We start from the raw sequence: 18,381 nt of genomic DNA on the forward strand, positions 1-18,381 counted from the left end.
AAGAATGGCTATTTATCTGTGCTGAAAACATTCACAAAGTGGTTGAGAGGGCATAGCAAATGCACAGCTCATTCAATGTGACACCAGAATGTTAAAATTATGTCATGAAAAGCAATGCTTGAACATCCTGAGAGCAACAATTGTCAAATACAGAAACCATTTAGAAAAGTACTGATAATTAATGAATTTTTTGTTAGAAGCTTTCTTTAATCAAGCCCACTCTTATCCCTATCATTTGTTTGTTATCATTCAAATATTTCCCACTTTGATTGATAATAATAATAATAATACCAACATGCTTATATAGCGCATATCACTGCCAAATGCGTCCCTATGCGCTCCATTGGATATTATTACCCTGGCTTTAGCCCCGCAGCCTTTTACAGCGCGGTGGCATTTCAAGGAATAAATTCCTGCCAGGTACCCACTTACCTCACCTGGGTCGAGTGCAGCACAACGTGGACGAATTTCTTGCTGAAGGAAATTACGCCATGGCTGGGATTCGAACCCACGACCCTCTGTTTCAAAGTCCGAAGACTAATCCACTGGGCCACAACGCTCCACTTGATTGGTGGTGATTTTTTACCTGATTGCTTAGAAAGCATGAATGCTTGTAAGCAAGCAACCAGAGGACCGACGGCTTAAGGTACTGAGGATTAATGCCTTACCAAAGGGCACTAGCGCACCAAGTAGGAATCGAACCCGGGTCACCGGAATACGAATACCTCGCTCTACTGACTGAGCTAGCGCGCATCCACTTACCCATCAAGTTATCAAGGTACGTCTTCATCCTCTCCAGGACTTGGATCTCACACAGCATCAAGCTCGCATCCAGGAGAGACTGGTAGCTTCCACCGGTAGGAGTCACCTCCGACCCTTCCAGTCTGACACCACCTATACGGGCCGTCAGCATGCTCACAGGCTCAACAAACTTGTCAGACATGACCATCGGGCTGTAGGCGTCGTGGGCATCGGTCAGTGTTTGTTGGACACCACCGATAGGTATCACGTCCCCTAGGAGGAAGAGGAGGAGGAGAAGAATGGTTAAGTGGTCAAGATCCATGTGGTCAAAAGTTTGGATCCACTTTATAGTTTACTAAGATCTAGTCTAATTCTCAGATAGTCAAACACCAACATGGCTAAACCAACTTGATCTACATGTACAAGCAGACTATTTGTCAAATCATCTGACACCATTATTGCTCAACCATCTTGGTCTACTAGCAGATTGTTTATCATGGCTAAATCTACTTGGTCTGCAAACAGATGGTTTAATTTCTAGATCGTCTAAGACCATCATGGCTAAACCCACTTGATCTTCTATCGATCTATCTGGTCTAATAACTGTTTGGCCTACCCCTTCACTTGCTTGTCTAAAGCCTAGATGGTAGAATTTTACACTTCATCTTGTTATCATACACTGTTTCAATGAAATTTGGTTCAAAACAACAAGCGGCAGAAGGGGAATGTCATCATGGCCTGAGAGTCAGCAACACTGCGTAATAGGGAAAATGCTGATTTAAATAAATGATGATGATCAGTTACTGTACATGTATTCTTATCATGTAAAGTGGACAAACGAACGAACCCAAACTGACGTTAAAAGCAAGAAAAGATATTACCTGTCTCGATATCAATAGAAACATCCAAGATCGGCACTGGCTGGTCGCTGGTTGGATCCACCATGAGTGACCCGACTTCGATGGGGAGCGGCAGTCCGGTCACAGGGTCGATATGTGTGCCGCAGAGGGGATAGGCCACGCCCGTCTCAGGGTGGATGGTGATTGCAAGGATTGGGCACTGGAGACCGGTGGCAGGGTCGGACATGGCCGCGCCCAGTTTGATTTCACCGGCATGCTCCGCTTCAGTGATGAGGGATTGGACCGGGAGGCCGGAGTTGGGGTCGATGGGGTAGGGCACGAAGGGCAGGACGCCATCGTCTGATCGTGGAAGCTCGGCTGTAAGGTAAATGAATGAAAATATTTCTATTACATGGTGCTGCAAGACTTATACTTTTTATACCCTTTCACTGGCAAAATGTTGCACGTAAAGTGTATGAATACGACTTGCTTTGTTTTTTGGCATAAAATGCTCTGGCCTACCACCATAAGCATTCCCTATTAGTCAACATAATAATGACATATCAGCTAGAAGTATATCGATTATCATTTCACTAATTTAACTTTGCAATATTAGACAAGGCAAATATTGGCTATGCTCATGCAATAATAGAAATATATCACTCGGTCAAAAAGAATAGCAAAAAATTGATCTTGTGTATTATTTTGTTCTATTGCACTGTAAGGCATTCAATATCTGTATAATATTACACAATGCAAATATTCAACTCACTTCACGATGTATCTGTTATAACATCAACCGTGATGTCTGGATGTCATAGGAGAAGTTGCTATTCATCAGTACGATGCCATATAACAAATATTGACTGCCTTTATAGTATCAACAATACATCAGTTGCTCAAAAAGAACAGTAAAATTTGACAATAGTTTGTACTATTACACCGTCAGGTATTCAATATCAGGTACAGTATCCCACAAAACAAATATTCAACTCACTTGACGATGTATCCGTTACGACGATCAACCGTGAAGTCATGGTGTCATAGGAGACGTTGCCTTTCATCGGCAATACGTGACCGGTCTGAGGATGGACAAACATGTTGGCCTTGACCCTCCTGACCTCTCCGTTGGCGGTCAGCATCAGAGATCCTGGAACCGGAACGACTAGACCCGTGGTCGGGTCTCGTTTGGTCACCTCCGTCTGCTGCAGTTTACCATCAGCACCTGCAGTTAGAGAGACATGATAAATGTAAGTCCATTCACACTTCGGCAATGGTTGAGGATTTATTTTTAATCAAGAAATAATGCCCTTAATTACCACCTGCATGTACAATGTGTACAGTGGGCGGAGGCACACATATATTTCAAATCGAATATTTTCAAGAATATATAGTCTTCATAGCAGAAATTTCACAAATACATGTATCTCTGCTGGAATTACAATTTTACTAGAATAAAAATGTTCACATGAATATTTGTAGAGTATCTGTGTATATGTGTACATGTATATACAGAGGAACTGTTGCTGGGCTGGAGCCATGAGTGTGTTGGGAGCCCGGGGTTACTCGACCAAAACAGTGGTAGGGGTGAGCAGCGGGAAAGACAAAAAACGGGGGCTCCGGAGCGGGCTTATTGTAAAATGGAGGGTCCTCGGACCAGGCTTCGGAACTACAAATGTTTGTGAAAACGGGGGTCCTTGGAATGAATCGCCTGTGTGCGAGTGTGTATTCATCCCTATGGAACGGGTGCCAGGTGCGCTCGCACAGAAGCGATGGTCGAACAGCGCTCTGCGGCCGCTTTTCACTAAATGACAGCTCATTGTATCGGATCAATGCGACCAGAACGGCGTAACGAAAAATATGCGAAGCTTTGGAGCGGATTTTTTCTTTTTTTTTCTCAATGAGAAGAAAATGCTATGCTTTGGAGCGGCTTCCTTTGTTCTTTTTCTCAACGAAATAAAAATGCTATGCCTTGGAACGGAAATTTGAGTGTAAAAATGGGGGTCCCCTCCGCGGCACATACCCACTACGCATTATATACTGAGTGTCCCCCCCCGGGTTGGGAGAGTGAGTCCACTTTATAAACTAAGGTCATATAATCATCATTTAAAAGAATGATGGAAATAGTAAGCTAAATATACATATGAATGCAGATTTTTTATTTGTAGTCTGTTTAAAAATTTGAAAGTGGCCAAATGCATTAGACTTGGCTAAACAAATATAACGTTAAAACTTAATCTGGTAAAATTTGAAAGGACACCTCAGGCAACCATATCCTGAAATCAATGATTCTTGATACTTACCGAACAGTTCTTCCCTAGGAAGAGGTGTGTTGTCAGTTCCGGGTACTACCAGAAGACCTCCTGAACCTTGACCTAGAACACCCCAAGCTCCTATCCTCTGACACTCCGCAGATACCTCTTGGGACATGCGACTCAAGAGGGCGCCAACACGTCGGATAGTACTGTCAAAGATGAAAATAGGAAGAAAAATTAGCTTGTAATGGTGCAAATTGAGATTTCATATGCTATTAGCTTTCAATCCAGAAACAAACTTTTAAAACCTTGTACATCAAAATTTGAATTTTTGAAGGCAGCTCAGAAAATGCTTAAAAATGGACGAAAAAACAATAAGTGGTAACCTTCTTTTTTGCCAAGTAAGAGTTCTCTAAATGAAATGGAAGACTGTTGTCAGACAATAAGAGTTTGCCACCATCACCATATTTCTCAAATACAGCCTTTTCCCAGTAGCCCTTAGAATTTTGAGGGACACAATTTTTGACAGCTAAGTGATAATATGCAAATCTAAATTTTGCATAAAAAATAAAAAATTCAAGTCGACTTACTGGTTTTGCATCGAGTTATCAAACTCTCTCTCCAGGGATTCTCCACCGGCAGAAAGCTTCTCAGAATACTCATTCATCAGACGGGTTGCTTCGCTGAGACCAGACAAGAAGGACACCTAAAGCACGGGAAATGACAAAGGAAATGTCAAACTGAAGAATTCTCTTCATTTAGCATCCACAAGCTTAGGACGACTGAATTATTGTGTGTTTATAATGGTTCAACCCCTACATGTATAGCTCTGTCTATAGGTTTTCTATCTCTATAAGGTTTCCCCTCCTTTCCCTTTTCTCTCCCTCTTTAGCCCGACATTCAAGCTTGAGGCTTTGTGTTAACATTTGTCTCTGCATTTATCATTTAACTTCAAAAAGTCTGTTTCATCGCCTTCCAGCACAAAGGCCGTTAGCAGCGCGCACTGCATGTCGCCTTCCCGCAGAAAGGCCGTTAGCGTGCACTGCACGCTGCCTTATTGCACAAAGGCCGTTAGCGCATACTGCATGTCGCCTTCCAGCGGAAAGGCCGTTGGTGTGTAGAGAACAGTGTGTGCTAACGGCCTTGGTGCAGGAAGGCGACGGTTTGAATTTTCAAGTCGGTACCCCCTTCCTCCCACCCTCCCTCCCTCTGCTAAATTTCGTCTAAGATGTAGGGTTAGGGCTAGGGTAGCAATAGGGTTTTATGTTTGGTTTAGGGTAGGGTATAGTGTTAAACCCAAGGTTGAAGTTGATCATTTAATTAGTGTATGAAATTAAGAACGTCATGGAACCACTCTATCCCTCCCTCCCTCCCTTAGTCCTTCCCTCCTACCCTCAGTACCCCCCTCTCGGTCTCTCCCTCCCTCCTATCCCCCTCACCCTCAGTACCCCTCCCTTCTTCCCGCACTACACTTATTCTCCATTACCTGGTGTTCTTCTCTGCATCTATCATCATCCTTCAAGATATCGGCTTGTCTCTTCAGATATGTTTCCATCCTCATTCCAAGCTCACGGCGACGCTCCAGCTCCAACTCAAGCTGTCAAGGACACAACAAAAAGTAGGTTGGAACAAGTCCTCCATTTACATGTTGCCTAATACATGTGTACATAACACAAATGTGCATTATCACGAGAGACCTACTTGTATGTTACTGTAATACTTTTTAGGATCATCTGTCACATGAACCAATTTCCTGGTGAAAATTATCGCAAATATGATTTGTTTTGATTTACACGATTTGATTGAATTAATTCAATCGTGGTATCAAAATAGTCGTCGATCAGTCAATTGCTGTTTTACAGAGAGGCCGTGTATAGAGTCAAACAACACAGAGAGCACAAATAGATCATAACAAAGAGTAGAGTAAAACAAAATCAATATAACGAAACCAAAAGAAAGACAAAAATTAGATGGGGGGGGGACAACAATAGCAAAAAATGAGGTAAAAAGGAGGAAAAAGATTAAACTTTTTCAACTTCAGATTCAAAGATCAAGGATGAAGTTAAATATACATTACCTCTGCATTTTTAGAGTCATATGCAGCGAGATCAGCCTCGGTAGCGAGGGCAGCCTTGCCCTTTAGGTTCAGCTTTGCTACCCATAATCCTTTGAGTGACTGGGCTTGGTTTGCCAGTTGCTGATAGAGGGCCTTAGCCTGGAAAAACAAAAGACAGAATGAGACATATCAAACAATCACTCGCATTACTTTTTTTGCCTCATTCGACAACCATCAAACCCGCATTATTTTACAAATTTCTCTGCCTCATTCAACCACCATAAAACCAGTTTAATACTATACCTCATCTTTCTGTCTGCCGAGTTCACTGGTCACATGACGCGACTGCTTTGAGAGGTGGTCATAGAAGTCTGTGGTTGTGAATCCCTCGAGATCGACCTGTTTGTCGTAGTCCCAGAAATCATCGCTCTTCACCTGTATGGCTTCCACTATGGAAGACGGAAGATGAATAAAGGTAGAATTTTATGACCTATTAAGTAACTTAAATACACTGTGTACAAAAGAAAAATATTAATTCTGTATCAATCTACTATATCCATTATTATCACAATCTAGTTCTCTCCCTCGCCACTAAAATCTAGAGGCTTCCTTTTCTCATTTCAAAACAAATCTCTTCTACATTTTTCTCATATCCTCAACTCAGTCGGCACCAAATAAATGCTATGAAATCTTCCATTCACTGTTTGTAACTGTCTTGTATTTATAATTTTCCAACACCATTTCCGCATTTGTTCACAACCATCCTTCCTTCCTTCATTCCTCTCCTCCCTTTCCAAAATTGTTTCCTCTTTCATTATTCATCTTCTTTCTATTCATTTTCAAATTATTTTCTTTCCTTCACTGCCACATATCGTTAAATTAAAAAAAAAAATCTTTCTTCCCCATTTTACTCTATGGCCCGTATTCAGAAGTCAGGTTTAATTTAAACTCAGGTTTAAAGTTGTGGTTTAAGTATGGATAGCCAATTGTTACATAAATCACTAACAGTATATATATATATATCATAGTTCGACTCATTTGGCTTTCAAATCATTCATAATTATCAAGGAATTATAAATAGATGATTGTCTTCACCATCGATGAATCAGGAAAGAGCACAGTAAATATAAAAAAACATACATCTTAATAAAATTTTTGACACTTTCGGCTTCCCATAATTTTAGCACAGAGTTAGACCATGGTCTTAGTTAAACCTGAGTTCAGAATACGGGCCTATGTATTTATTTATTCGTTTCTGCATGTCATGACTACGTACATAGTGTGACCATCACAGATTGAATACATTAACCCTTTGAACCCTGAATTATTTGGGGCGGTCGTGACATACACCCTGAATTATTTGCACATAAATGACTTCTCGACCACATTCACACAATCCCCCATGATTCGAGACCCAACGGCACCTTCCCCCCGCTAGTACCCAGACCGAGCCGGCTGAAGTTGTTTGGCTTCTCGTAGACCTAGTCTACAATCACATATATCAAATTTAGTGTCTGTTTTGGGCTCAAAATCACTGTTTTCACCAAAGTGAGATATACCAATTGCTTCCCCATAGTAAGCACGTGAATCGCCACGTATCACCGCACCTACGACACGAGCAATCACAAACTAGAATTTAATTCGTCATGCGGACGAAGGAGGTGGTCTGTCTTTATTATTGCCATCATGACCACTATGACCATGTTCATGCAGATCAATATGATCTTCATGATGACAATGGAATGCTCATTATGGATGGAATACTTGTGAAAGACGGGAGATGATAAAGCACTGTGAAAAGGGTCTCTTTGATGTATGACAATACATGTGATATGAAAAAAGTAATTATAATCTCTTTTATCTTGCTAAATTTTAACTTTTGTACCTTTAAATTATCAAAAAGGATCATGTACGAGGTGGTAAAAAGAAAAAAAAAATGGAAAAAAAATCATCTTGTTTACCCCAGGACTCGAACATCCGCCCTCGAGAAAGCAAGTCAAATGCGTTATCCATTGAGCCACGATATTCCCCATAGAGATTACACGTAATCAATTTTGAGAATTACAATTCCAATTTTGCAAGTGAAAAACGGGCATGATCCCGGCATCTGATAAAAAAATAGAGGGAACACTTGCGAAAGCTTAGGATCTCAGCTACATCATACTAAAAGCTCAGGGAAAAGTGACGCTAAAAAATGGAGATATGGCTCACGAAATAGAGGAATGTCGAATCCAGTTTTGAGAAAAAGTCATGTCCCATAGAGATTACACGCAATATGAGGAAAAATGACATGCCTCTTTTCATCGCTGTTTTACGCCATGATGCGCTTTTCAAAATGAAAATTCATGTTTACTGAGGAGAAAGAGTAAATTCTAAACTACAACATATCCAAATCTGGACGAAAAACAATTTATATTCGAGAAGTTACAACCAAATTTGCATAAATTTGATGACGTCATTTTTGAAAAAATGAAATTTCTAACTTAGGCGCCATTTTGATGACGTCATGATATATTTGAGGGACATTGATGACATGAAATCAAATTTACAACTAATACTCTATCGATATATGAAAAAAAAATGGGGGTCAATGGACTATTTAAAGAGCTACAATGAATTTTCAATAAGCATGATTTTGCCCATATATGGCCTATAGTGAGAGCTCGCGCGCACACGTGCTGCAAAGTTTAACGGGTGTTAATTTCGTTATTAATGGTTGTACAAGGTTGATCAAGGTATCAAATTGTTCAGAATTTTATTATCAATGCAATGATGTAAAAAAAACCGGAATTTCTGTGTTACGTTAGGGCGTTACGCGCGGAAACGCGCGCGCGCGCAAATTTTTGAAATGCTTAAAATGACCTGAAACGTACCCAAAAAATTTTATAGGCCATTTGGAGAATTTTTTTACCTTTGACGCGCGCGTACGCGCGCGTCATGACCTTTACATGACCTCTGATGACATTGACAGTTGACCTTTGACCTGAAGTTAATGTCATGTAAATATTGTTAATTTTTGATAATTGATAATGAAGATATGATCAAATGAAGAATTTTACAAAATGGCGCGTAGATGACGTCATCATAACCATATGACCTTGAAAAGCTTAGTTTGCCGTCTCTATGATAGATTCTATGTATGACGAAAAAATCAGCAAAATTGATTCAGCCAATTCCGAGAAAAGTTGGCGACAAACATAGGTGCCAAGAATAAAGAAAGAAAGAAATAAAGAAAGAAAGAAAATTCTGACGAAATCAATAGGTGATCTGTCATAGACAGACCACCTAAAAAGTGGCATATTTTGGCCATTTTTGAAGCTAAATCCTTCCAAAATCATTGCAGACATTGACTGAAATTATCGACTAAATATTCCTACACGTACTAGAAAGATGACGTCATTTTAAAAGATCACCTGACATTTAGAATCCATGCTTTTGAAATCACATGGCTGTAGGCCGGTATTCCGGCCTATCGGGTTCAAAGGGTTAAATTTTCAATAATAATAATAATGTGTAATTATGATCATTTACATAATGATTACGGTATACCAAGGTTGCAGACATGAAGTGGTACATGTATGACCATAGCAGATGTATGACCAAGCAGATGCTTGAGATGTTGCCACACCTTTGGATATATGAAATACATACATAAATATAAAAGAGTACTAAAAAAATAAAAAAAACTAATGATTACACACAGAAAAAAAACAACAAGTTATATGTTCCACAACTCCCAGAAGCAAAAACCAGTAAGACCAGTAATTTTTTTTTACTGGTTTCCACCATTTTTAGAGTTTTAAAGTATTCTTCCACTTTCACATATCCCTCCTCGCTCTCTCTCATTCTATCTCCTTCTCCTCCATCTTCTTACCTGGTACACCAGCCCCTTCTTCCATCTCCATATTCTGTCCTTCGAGAGCTCGGTGGTATTTCTTGGTATGGTGGACCGTGGATCCCTTTGAGGCGAGATCGTCAAAGTTATTCTGTGCTGTCAGGTTGCGGAACTTTGGCCTGACGTACCGCTGCTTGTTCCAGCCGTACTTGCGGAACAACATCTGGAGAGTAAAAATAAGGAATTGGTTTTCATCATCTGTAGTAAAAATAAACCTAATTATGAAAGCCACATGTATGACAGATTTGGAATTCCTGAGGTGTCAAATGAAAGACTGCTATTGGTTAACAAGACATTTGAAACTTTAAATAAATACTTTTTTTATTACTATTTGATCAGCATCAAGATCAACATTGCTAACATTGTCATCATTGTCCCCATCATCATCATCATTACCATCATCGTCGTCATCATCATCGTCATCATCATCGTTCTATCGCCATCATCATCACAATCATCATCATCGTCATCATCATCATCACAATCATCATCATCAAGATCACAATCATCATCATCATCATCAAAATCATCATCATCATCATTATTAAAATCACCATTATTATCAATGTCATGATAATCATTATCACCATCATCAACATCACCATCACCATCATCATCATCATCAAGATCACAATCATCATCATCAAAATCATCATCATCATCATCATCATTATTAAAATCACCATTATCATCAATGTCATCATAATCATTATCACCATCATCAACATCACCATCACCATCATCATCATCAAGATCACAATCATCATCATCATCATCACAATCACCATTACCATCATCATCATCATCATCATCATCACAATCATCACAATCATGATCATCAAAATCACAATCACCATCATCATCCTCATCACCATCATCATCATCAAGATCACAATCATCATTAAAATCATCATTGTCATCAATGTCACCTTCATCATCATCACACTCATCATCATCATCATCATCATCATCATCACCATCATATCCGCACACCCTGTATGATGAGATCAATTATAAGAATGAAAGTTGTTCTAGTTCTTACCAGAGCAATGATAAGTAGGATGGACAGAACAACAGAGAGTCCTAGAACCAAACCAATGGTGATCCAATCCGGTGCCAGGAGGATACCGGACTCCAAGGCGATACCATTCTGGATGATGTACCTCGGTGTGGACGGGAAGAACGGTCCCTCCTCGGAACACTGGGCGTTCTCAGCCATGACACGGATGTACTGGGTAATATAAGAGAATGAAACATTTTTCAATTCCTTCATTCCAAATTCTCATTAAAAATATATAACACAAGTACAGGCCCTGTCTTACAAAGAGTGGTGATCGATCCGATCAGCCGCAACTATGGAAAGCCAGCAAAGTCCATATCTACAATGTAAACTGCATGTTTGTTCAAAATGCTTACTAGATGTATACTTATACATTCATCATTGCCATGGCAATTCATTAGTGTGCTACTTCTTTGTTTACAAAGCACATTTATGTCACAATCGGCTATCCATAGTTAAACCACAACTTTAAAACCAGTATTTCAATTAAACTTGACTTCAGAATACGGGCCATAGTAAACATCATCTAGCATGGGCATTCAAAGAATTCTACACATTTGTTACTTTTGAAACTGTCCAAATGCCGTCAACTAAGCACTTGTTAGCACTCGACTAAGCACGTGTTAGAACTGTTACAAAGACATCATATGCGTTAATATACAAATAATGCTTGAAGCACGTGCAGGCAGGGCCAAATAATGAACGATGTGCGAGAAGAGCCAATGGATATACCGCACCGAGGTCTGCAGGACCGAGTGCGTAATATCCATTTGGCGAGTCGAGCACAGAGTTCATTATTTAGGTCCTCTATGCACAAGAATGCGTGCATTGTTTGTTTTATACAACTCCCCATGTTACTGAGTTGCCCCAAATGCTATATTTTATCTAAATTCTAGATAATTCCAGACCTTGCACTATCCTGCACTCTGACGTCAGAGTGCAGGATAGTACTTTTGGATGCAATAGTGCAATTCGCTGAATATCATGTGATCCAATTTGGACCAATCAGATTACAGGTATCATTTTTACCAATTCCCTCAATGAAGTGCACTATTTTTCACTATCAACTCACCATCTTCTTGGCTGTATTGTTATTGAGTGTGAAAACGTAGACACCAGGGTCGACGAACTGATAGGCGAAGAGAGTCGTGCTCGTCAGGACCTGACTCTGCTGCTCGGCCAACTCTCTAAAACCACCGTAGTCAAACTTCTCATTGGTGTTATAAAGATTCTCCCTAAACATGAAAGTAATCATTCATACAATAGCATTACCTATTTTGCTTCTATATCATGAGTAAGCATACTTATTATACTCAATCAAACATAAAAATTATTTACCAAGCTAATGATTATGGAAAGAAAATAGAAAACACATCATCATAACATATTTGTACTTGAAAAAAAAAAATGACAAAAAAAACATTGACCACTGAATTCATTACTTCTCAATAGAGTTAGTACAGGAATCATCTATTTCCAGTAGGCAACGGGATAACAAAGAAGTTGATAATCAATGAAATTCATAACACATCATCAATTTTCATAAAATGCAAGTTCACAGTCAGGTGAAAAGGCAAAATATTCTATAATGTGAACCCTAATCCAGAGCCATCTTATCCTCATACCTTTTTTTCTATTTCATTTGTACTGACACATTTAACGAGTTCGTATTTTTCAAAATCTATAACTTGCTCTTTATACCTTGTACTCATTATCATGATCAAATAAATAAAGATGTGGTGGGCGCCGGAACCTTACAAATCTCAATCAAATGACGCCATGCCAAGAAATCTACATGACTCTATCTTGTCCCAAAGTTTCCCAATTTCTTGCTACTCTATCATCAAATAAGATCAACTAAAAATTTCTAATAGATATTTGAAAGACCAAACATACCTATCATAAACTGGATAATTGTTATTATCCACAGTGAAAAGCATGGTTTCTCCGTATCTCAAACACACCGTTGGGTTGGTGATACCGGTATACGTTCCACCGGACGGGTCTTCAACCGACGCCATCAGTCGGCGACGCCCGTCCAACCTAGTAGCATTGAATCCCAAGTCGACCGATCGTCGTCGTCGACGGGAGACGTTGTTATCGGAATCGTTGCTGGCAACGACGACGCTATCCTTGGAGTTGTCTTGAAGAAGGTTGGAGACGTCCTCTGCATTAGGATCGTAAGCTCCGGTGAAGCCACCATCTATCAAAACAAAAATAATGATACATTATATGAAACCTTTCAACAATAATATAAGGGTGTATATACATATATCCACCTCATTAGGTGTTCGAGATGGTCTTATATTCAGGGGTGTGAGTGGTCACAAATAAAAAGATCTGACAAAAAAGCTGAAGAGTGTTGAAAAAATCTGAAATACAAATTAATGTAGAAAGAGATCCCATACTTTTGTACAAGGGAAAGCCAAAAATAAGCTGAAAAAAAATCTGAAATCAGTTAAAAATCTGACTCTCATGCGCCCCTGAATATTACAGCTCTACAGCTTGGATTGATCAGGCACCCAATTGATTCAAATCCTGGTGTAAAATATGGAAATCTATTCAATAAAACACATTTTTAGTTCATACTTTTCACAACCTAACTGTTCTGGGGCATAGGCACTATAATCTAGTCATGCAATAATGGCATGCACCTTTGGGGGGTGGGAAATCTACCAAAATTAAAGATTGACTCATTCATTCAGTGATGCAGCAGGGATTTGAACCCAGCACCTTGTAGTGCAAAGTTGGGGGACTTATCCATAGAACCACAACCCTGCCACAAAGAACATGCATGTCTTTGATACATTCAAGGACATACATAAGCTGGAAGAACAGTTTTCGGAACTGGAGTGGCAACCCTGGTAAAATCATTGTTCTGTACTGACCGAAAGTGACGATGAGGTTGATCTTCTGCGTGTGACCGTCCAGAGCGGTACACTGGTCCGTGGTCAGAGAGTTACGGGAGTTGATGATCCGAGACAGGGAATCAGCTGCAAATGTCGTCTGGGAAGAAACGATATCACGATAATCTGATTAATCTCTTGTTAACTCAAACACACAATAAAAATCTGCAGTCCAAGTATCTCTTTCCCTACTTGAAACCAGTGACCTCTGTACAAAGGTTATGGTAAAGGAAGAATTCAGTAGTCAGCATTTACATAATCTAATTTTGATACAAGAAAAACAGACGGAGGCATTTAAAGCATATACGAACCAATAGCGCCATCTCGAGTCCTCTATTACTCATACCTGACCAGTTTCCTGACCCATATTGCTAGTGTAGTCTAGTAATATAGACCCACTTGATTGATAAAATGCTTATTATCTACTCAATACATTTATACCGCAATTAATCATGTCACCAAGAAGCAACACAATTACTTTTCCTCTCAAAACATACAAATACAATTATAGGTCAATTTATTCTCTGTAGTATTAGTAGATACATTTATCTGTATGAACAAAAATATTTTAAAACTATGTATTTGTAACACACAGTCAATGAGAGACCGCACACAATTCACTCCCCATTTAAGAAGATTAAAGAAAATAGATGCGCTCTTGGGTGGCGTAACACGTATATGTAAGTGACTGATCGTATGTGTAATCTCACAATTCGTTGCACTGTGTGGTCAGTGCAATCAATTACAAAATTTGGTCTATGATTGATCACTAAGCTCTGTATCATGGACACCTGGAACTGAAAACTTTTTGGCCCGTATTTTGAAGTCAGGTTTAACTTAGACCATGGTCTAACTCTGTGCTAAAATTATGGGAAGCTAAAGGAGTCAAAATTTTTTATTAAGTTGTATATTTCTCATATTTACTGTGCTCTTTCCCGATTCTTCAATGGTGACGATAATCATCTATTTATACTTCTTAGACAATTATGAATGGTTTGAGAGCCAAATGAGCTGAAATATGATATCTCTACTGTTGGTGATTTATGTAACAATTGGCTATCAATACTTGAACCACAACTTTAAACCCGGGCTTAAGTGAAACCAGATTTCAGAATACGGGCCCATGAGACTAAGTACGCTGTTTCAAAACGCCGATCGTAAACTCACAAAAAGGTGCGTTTGTAAACGTCGTTTGACCAGAATCAGGCTTTCTTGGGAAGAATAAACAGAACCACGATCGTAAACGTGTTTAAATGACATCATTTGGTTCATGTTTCCGGTGAAAATCCGCGGCTAAATACAGTCGTATTGCTCCATGTTATCTCTACGTAATAACAACAATTCGAGAAAAAAAATTCGAAAAAAGGCGCGCCCAATTTGACCTCGCTTTACGATGCGAAGCCAGCTGGAGATCATGATTTGCTCTGAAAAGTTAAGCATAAACAGCACTCCCAGAACCACGTTTACGATAGGCGTTTTGAATCGACGTTTGAAATCGCTGATTCTGTCCTCGCAATGGAAGCATAAACACACCCTAAGAAGAGAGAAAGACGGTTTTACCTCATTTCCGTTCTCATCTGTGATCCTGATGTAGGCTGGGTCGGAGCAGACCAAAGTGATGCGGTTCTCCTGAGCGACCTGGCATTCTCGGTTACAGACTTCCTCTAGATCTTCAGTTTGGCATTGACAGTCGTTGGGGTTTCCCCTGACGAAACCAATATAGTCCTCAGGGGTTTGACATTGCTGCAGGAGGATTGATTAGTGTGCAGATAGTAAATAATATTCCATGTAAAAATTCCTATTTGTAATGTTATATCACATAATATAACATGATTGGATGCATATTGCATTTGACATTTCCCCTGATGAAACCAATATAGTCCTCAGGGGTTTGACATTGCTGGAGAAGAAGGATTGATTATTGATTACATTATCAAATCAGACCTTCATTTTTGAGGAGCAAGATCGCGCTGGCACTCCTATTTTTCATTTTCCTGTTAGTTTTCGACTAAATCCAAATAATTTCAAGGAATTATGGAAAACAGACGGCCATTTCATGGATTTAAAAGATGTAAAATGTGATATTCTAGCAATTTTTTTTAAGCAGAAGCGCAATATTTTGTAAACGTAATGACCCAGGCCTAGTTTCACAACAGATTAATTTATACATGTAGCTACACAGCTATTGCATTTACAATTTTAAGAAAAAATTACAATTTACAATGTATGTATTGCATTAAATAGGAGAGTGATTTTGAGGAGCTCAATTGAGCTCCTCGAAAAAATAAGGAGTGATTTTTTAAGCTCCACAAAATTTTAAACGTGAAGGACGGTCAAATAATATAGCGTAATTGCATGGATTTTGCATTTGACAGTGACAGTCATTGGGGATCATCAAAGTTCGTTACGGTAGATGTCCTCACAACATTGATCATTGAATGTCTCTTAGTGCAATACACTATCATTATCATCATCATATTCATGATCCTCACTATCACCTTCATCATCATCAACATCATCACCATCATCATCAACATCATCAATATCATCATCACCATCATCATTATCATCAACATCATCACTATCATCTTCATCATCATCAACATCATCATCATCATCATCAACATCATCAACATCATCATCATTATCTTCATCATTATCATCATCATCATCACTATCATCTTCATCATCATCATCATCATCATCATCATCATCATCATCATCATCATCATCATCATCATCATCATCATCATCATCCCAATCATTGTCATCATATTCATCATCATCATCATCCTCATAATCCCACTCATCATCAATATCACCATCATTACCACCACCACCACCACCATAACTTTCACCGTTACTGAGCAGTCACCAGCCTTACCTCATTCATACAGTAATCTTCCCACTCTGATTCCGTCCAGCACTGTCCCTGCTGGTTCCTGTAGGTACCCTCATCGCATTGCTCATAGACCGTCTTGGTGCAGGTCTCCGTGTTCCCATCGGCCCTCAGGGAATATCCATGCTGACAGATGCACTGGCGATCAGTGAACTGAAGAGGTGGAAAGTGACATTTTTGGTGGGTTTATTACAAAGTTTAGAAACAGCTGACTGTTAGGAGATTCATCTGTCACAAAGGTCTAATTGGGAGGCTCTATTCCTCCGACTTCAGGGTCTTTTAATCTGCCTAATTTATTTATTTATTTACTACTATATGATGAAATCGTAACTCAGTGTAAGGCATTTTTGTTTATAACAATGGAAAACAAAACATGAAAATGTGAAGAATCCTATTATCGTGGTCTAATGGGGCGTTTGAAGAAACTTGTCTACAATTGAAATCACATGAACAGTAAGTCCTATAATCAAGGTGAAGATGTTAAATGTAAATTTGTACTTGGATTTGCATTCAATTACAACCTGGCTTTCTTGCAATGGCCAAAAATTCTTGTTTTTCGAACTTACGCCGGATTTGCAATATCCAATGTAAGTTTCTCTTAATGCCCCGTAACAATAATTCTGAATCTGTACACTGTAATCTCTGGTTAAGGTAAAGAAAGTATACCTGGAATTCCTGATTAGCCCCGTTGCAAGTACACTCCGAAGACCCAACGGCTCCTTCCGTCGTAGCCTGACTACCACAATGGAAGCAACCCTGCTGACCAGTCAAATGGTTGAAGTGATCCACCCCACAGACCAGGCAATCCGACGCCGCCACGGCGTACTCCGCGCTCCGGAACGTCCCGACTGGACACGGCGAGGCCGCCGACGAACCCTCGGGGCAGTAGTACCCCACGGGACAGGGGAAGGAGTTGGTGTAGTTCACGCCGTGCATCGTGGTGTTGTCGAGCGGGTAGTCGGTGGTGGCGCCCTCCAGGCAGACCACGCCCGCCTCGCAGATGGTGCAGTTGGCACGGTCGGGCATGTTGCCGTAGTAACCGGCCGGGCAGACCTCGCAGGTGTTTTCGAAGGTGCTTCGTCTGGAGCCTTCCTTCTCCCGATAACCAAGTGGACAGATGACGGGCGTAATTGAACCTGATGAATGGGGTTAATTAAAGAATAGTATTTTTAATAAAATATTAACGTTTGATTAGAAGCATTTGTGAGCCAAGCTCGATGTGCACCTAACAAATGGGCTTAGGAAGTACATATTCAGGCAATCCAGCTGATAGCATAAACAATTGCCTATTTTAAATGATACATTTTTTCTGCTTAATTCATTAAAATCATAGAGGATTAGCAATTAACATCAATAATTACACTCATGTATTTTATTGCTAACTTGAAGGAAAACCTCAGTTACTTGACTATTTTCAATAATTCCATTTGATCCTATTTTGTATTTTTATTTTATAATTATGAATAGAAATATCATTTTGCTCATTGTTTCATACTGTGTACAAGGAATAACAATACAATGAACAGTAAAGCCATGCAGTTTTGTTCAACAAATAATTTGAAAATATTTCTGTAAAATTAAAAGTGAGAGTACAGGCAATTCTTTAAAATGTGCTGAACTTGAAATTCGGCGACACCTTTCCCATTTCTGTGTACATATCAATGAAAATAATAAGCATATTAAAACACGGTTTTTCAAATAAGGTACAGTGTCCTTGTCCATTATAGACC

General features: G+C 39.5%; 1 protein-coding gene across 1 annotated transcript in view; it reads right to left on the bottom strand.

The window, feature by feature from the left end:
* The window catches only part of LOC121420643, a 166,570-nt gene that overhangs the window by 39,779 nt on the left and 108,410 nt on the right, over positions 1 to 18,381 (bottom strand). The window contains exons 101-116 of the mRNA XM_041615306.1: positions 17,318 to 17,787; positions 16,637 to 16,804; positions 15,313 to 15,495; positions 13,735 to 13,852; positions 12,743 to 13,049; positions 11,919 to 12,081; positions 10,829 to 11,017; positions 9,766 to 9,949; positions 6,195 to 6,340; positions 5,913 to 6,050; positions 5,322 to 5,432; positions 4,426 to 4,541; positions 3,884 to 4,044; positions 2,578 to 2,805; positions 1,623 to 1,958; positions 763 to 1,014 (exon numbers count right to left, since the gene is read on the bottom strand). Of these exons, the coding sequence (XP_041471240.1) occupies positions 763 to 1,014; positions 1,623 to 1,958; positions 2,578 to 2,805; positions 3,884 to 4,044; positions 4,426 to 4,541; positions 5,322 to 5,432; positions 5,913 to 6,050; positions 6,195 to 6,340; positions 9,766 to 9,949; positions 10,829 to 11,017; positions 11,919 to 12,081; positions 12,743 to 13,049; positions 13,735 to 13,852; positions 15,313 to 15,495; positions 16,637 to 16,804; positions 17,318 to 17,787 (3,270 nt within the window). The remainder of the gene's footprint in view (positions 1 to 762; positions 1,015 to 1,622; positions 1,959 to 2,577; positions 2,806 to 3,883; positions 4,045 to 4,425; positions 4,542 to 5,321; positions 5,433 to 5,912; positions 6,051 to 6,194; positions 6,341 to 9,765; positions 9,950 to 10,828; positions 11,018 to 11,918; positions 12,082 to 12,742; positions 13,050 to 13,734; positions 13,853 to 15,312; positions 15,496 to 16,636; positions 16,805 to 17,317; positions 17,788 to 18,381) is intronic.

This window comes from Lytechinus variegatus, chromosome 8 (genome assembly GCF_018143015.1).
Source record: "Lytechinus variegatus isolate NC3 chromosome 8, Lvar_3.0, whole genome shotgun sequence".
NCBI classification, from domain to species: Eukaryota; Metazoa; Echinodermata; class Echinoidea; order Temnopleuroida; family Toxopneustidae; genus Lytechinus; species Lytechinus variegatus.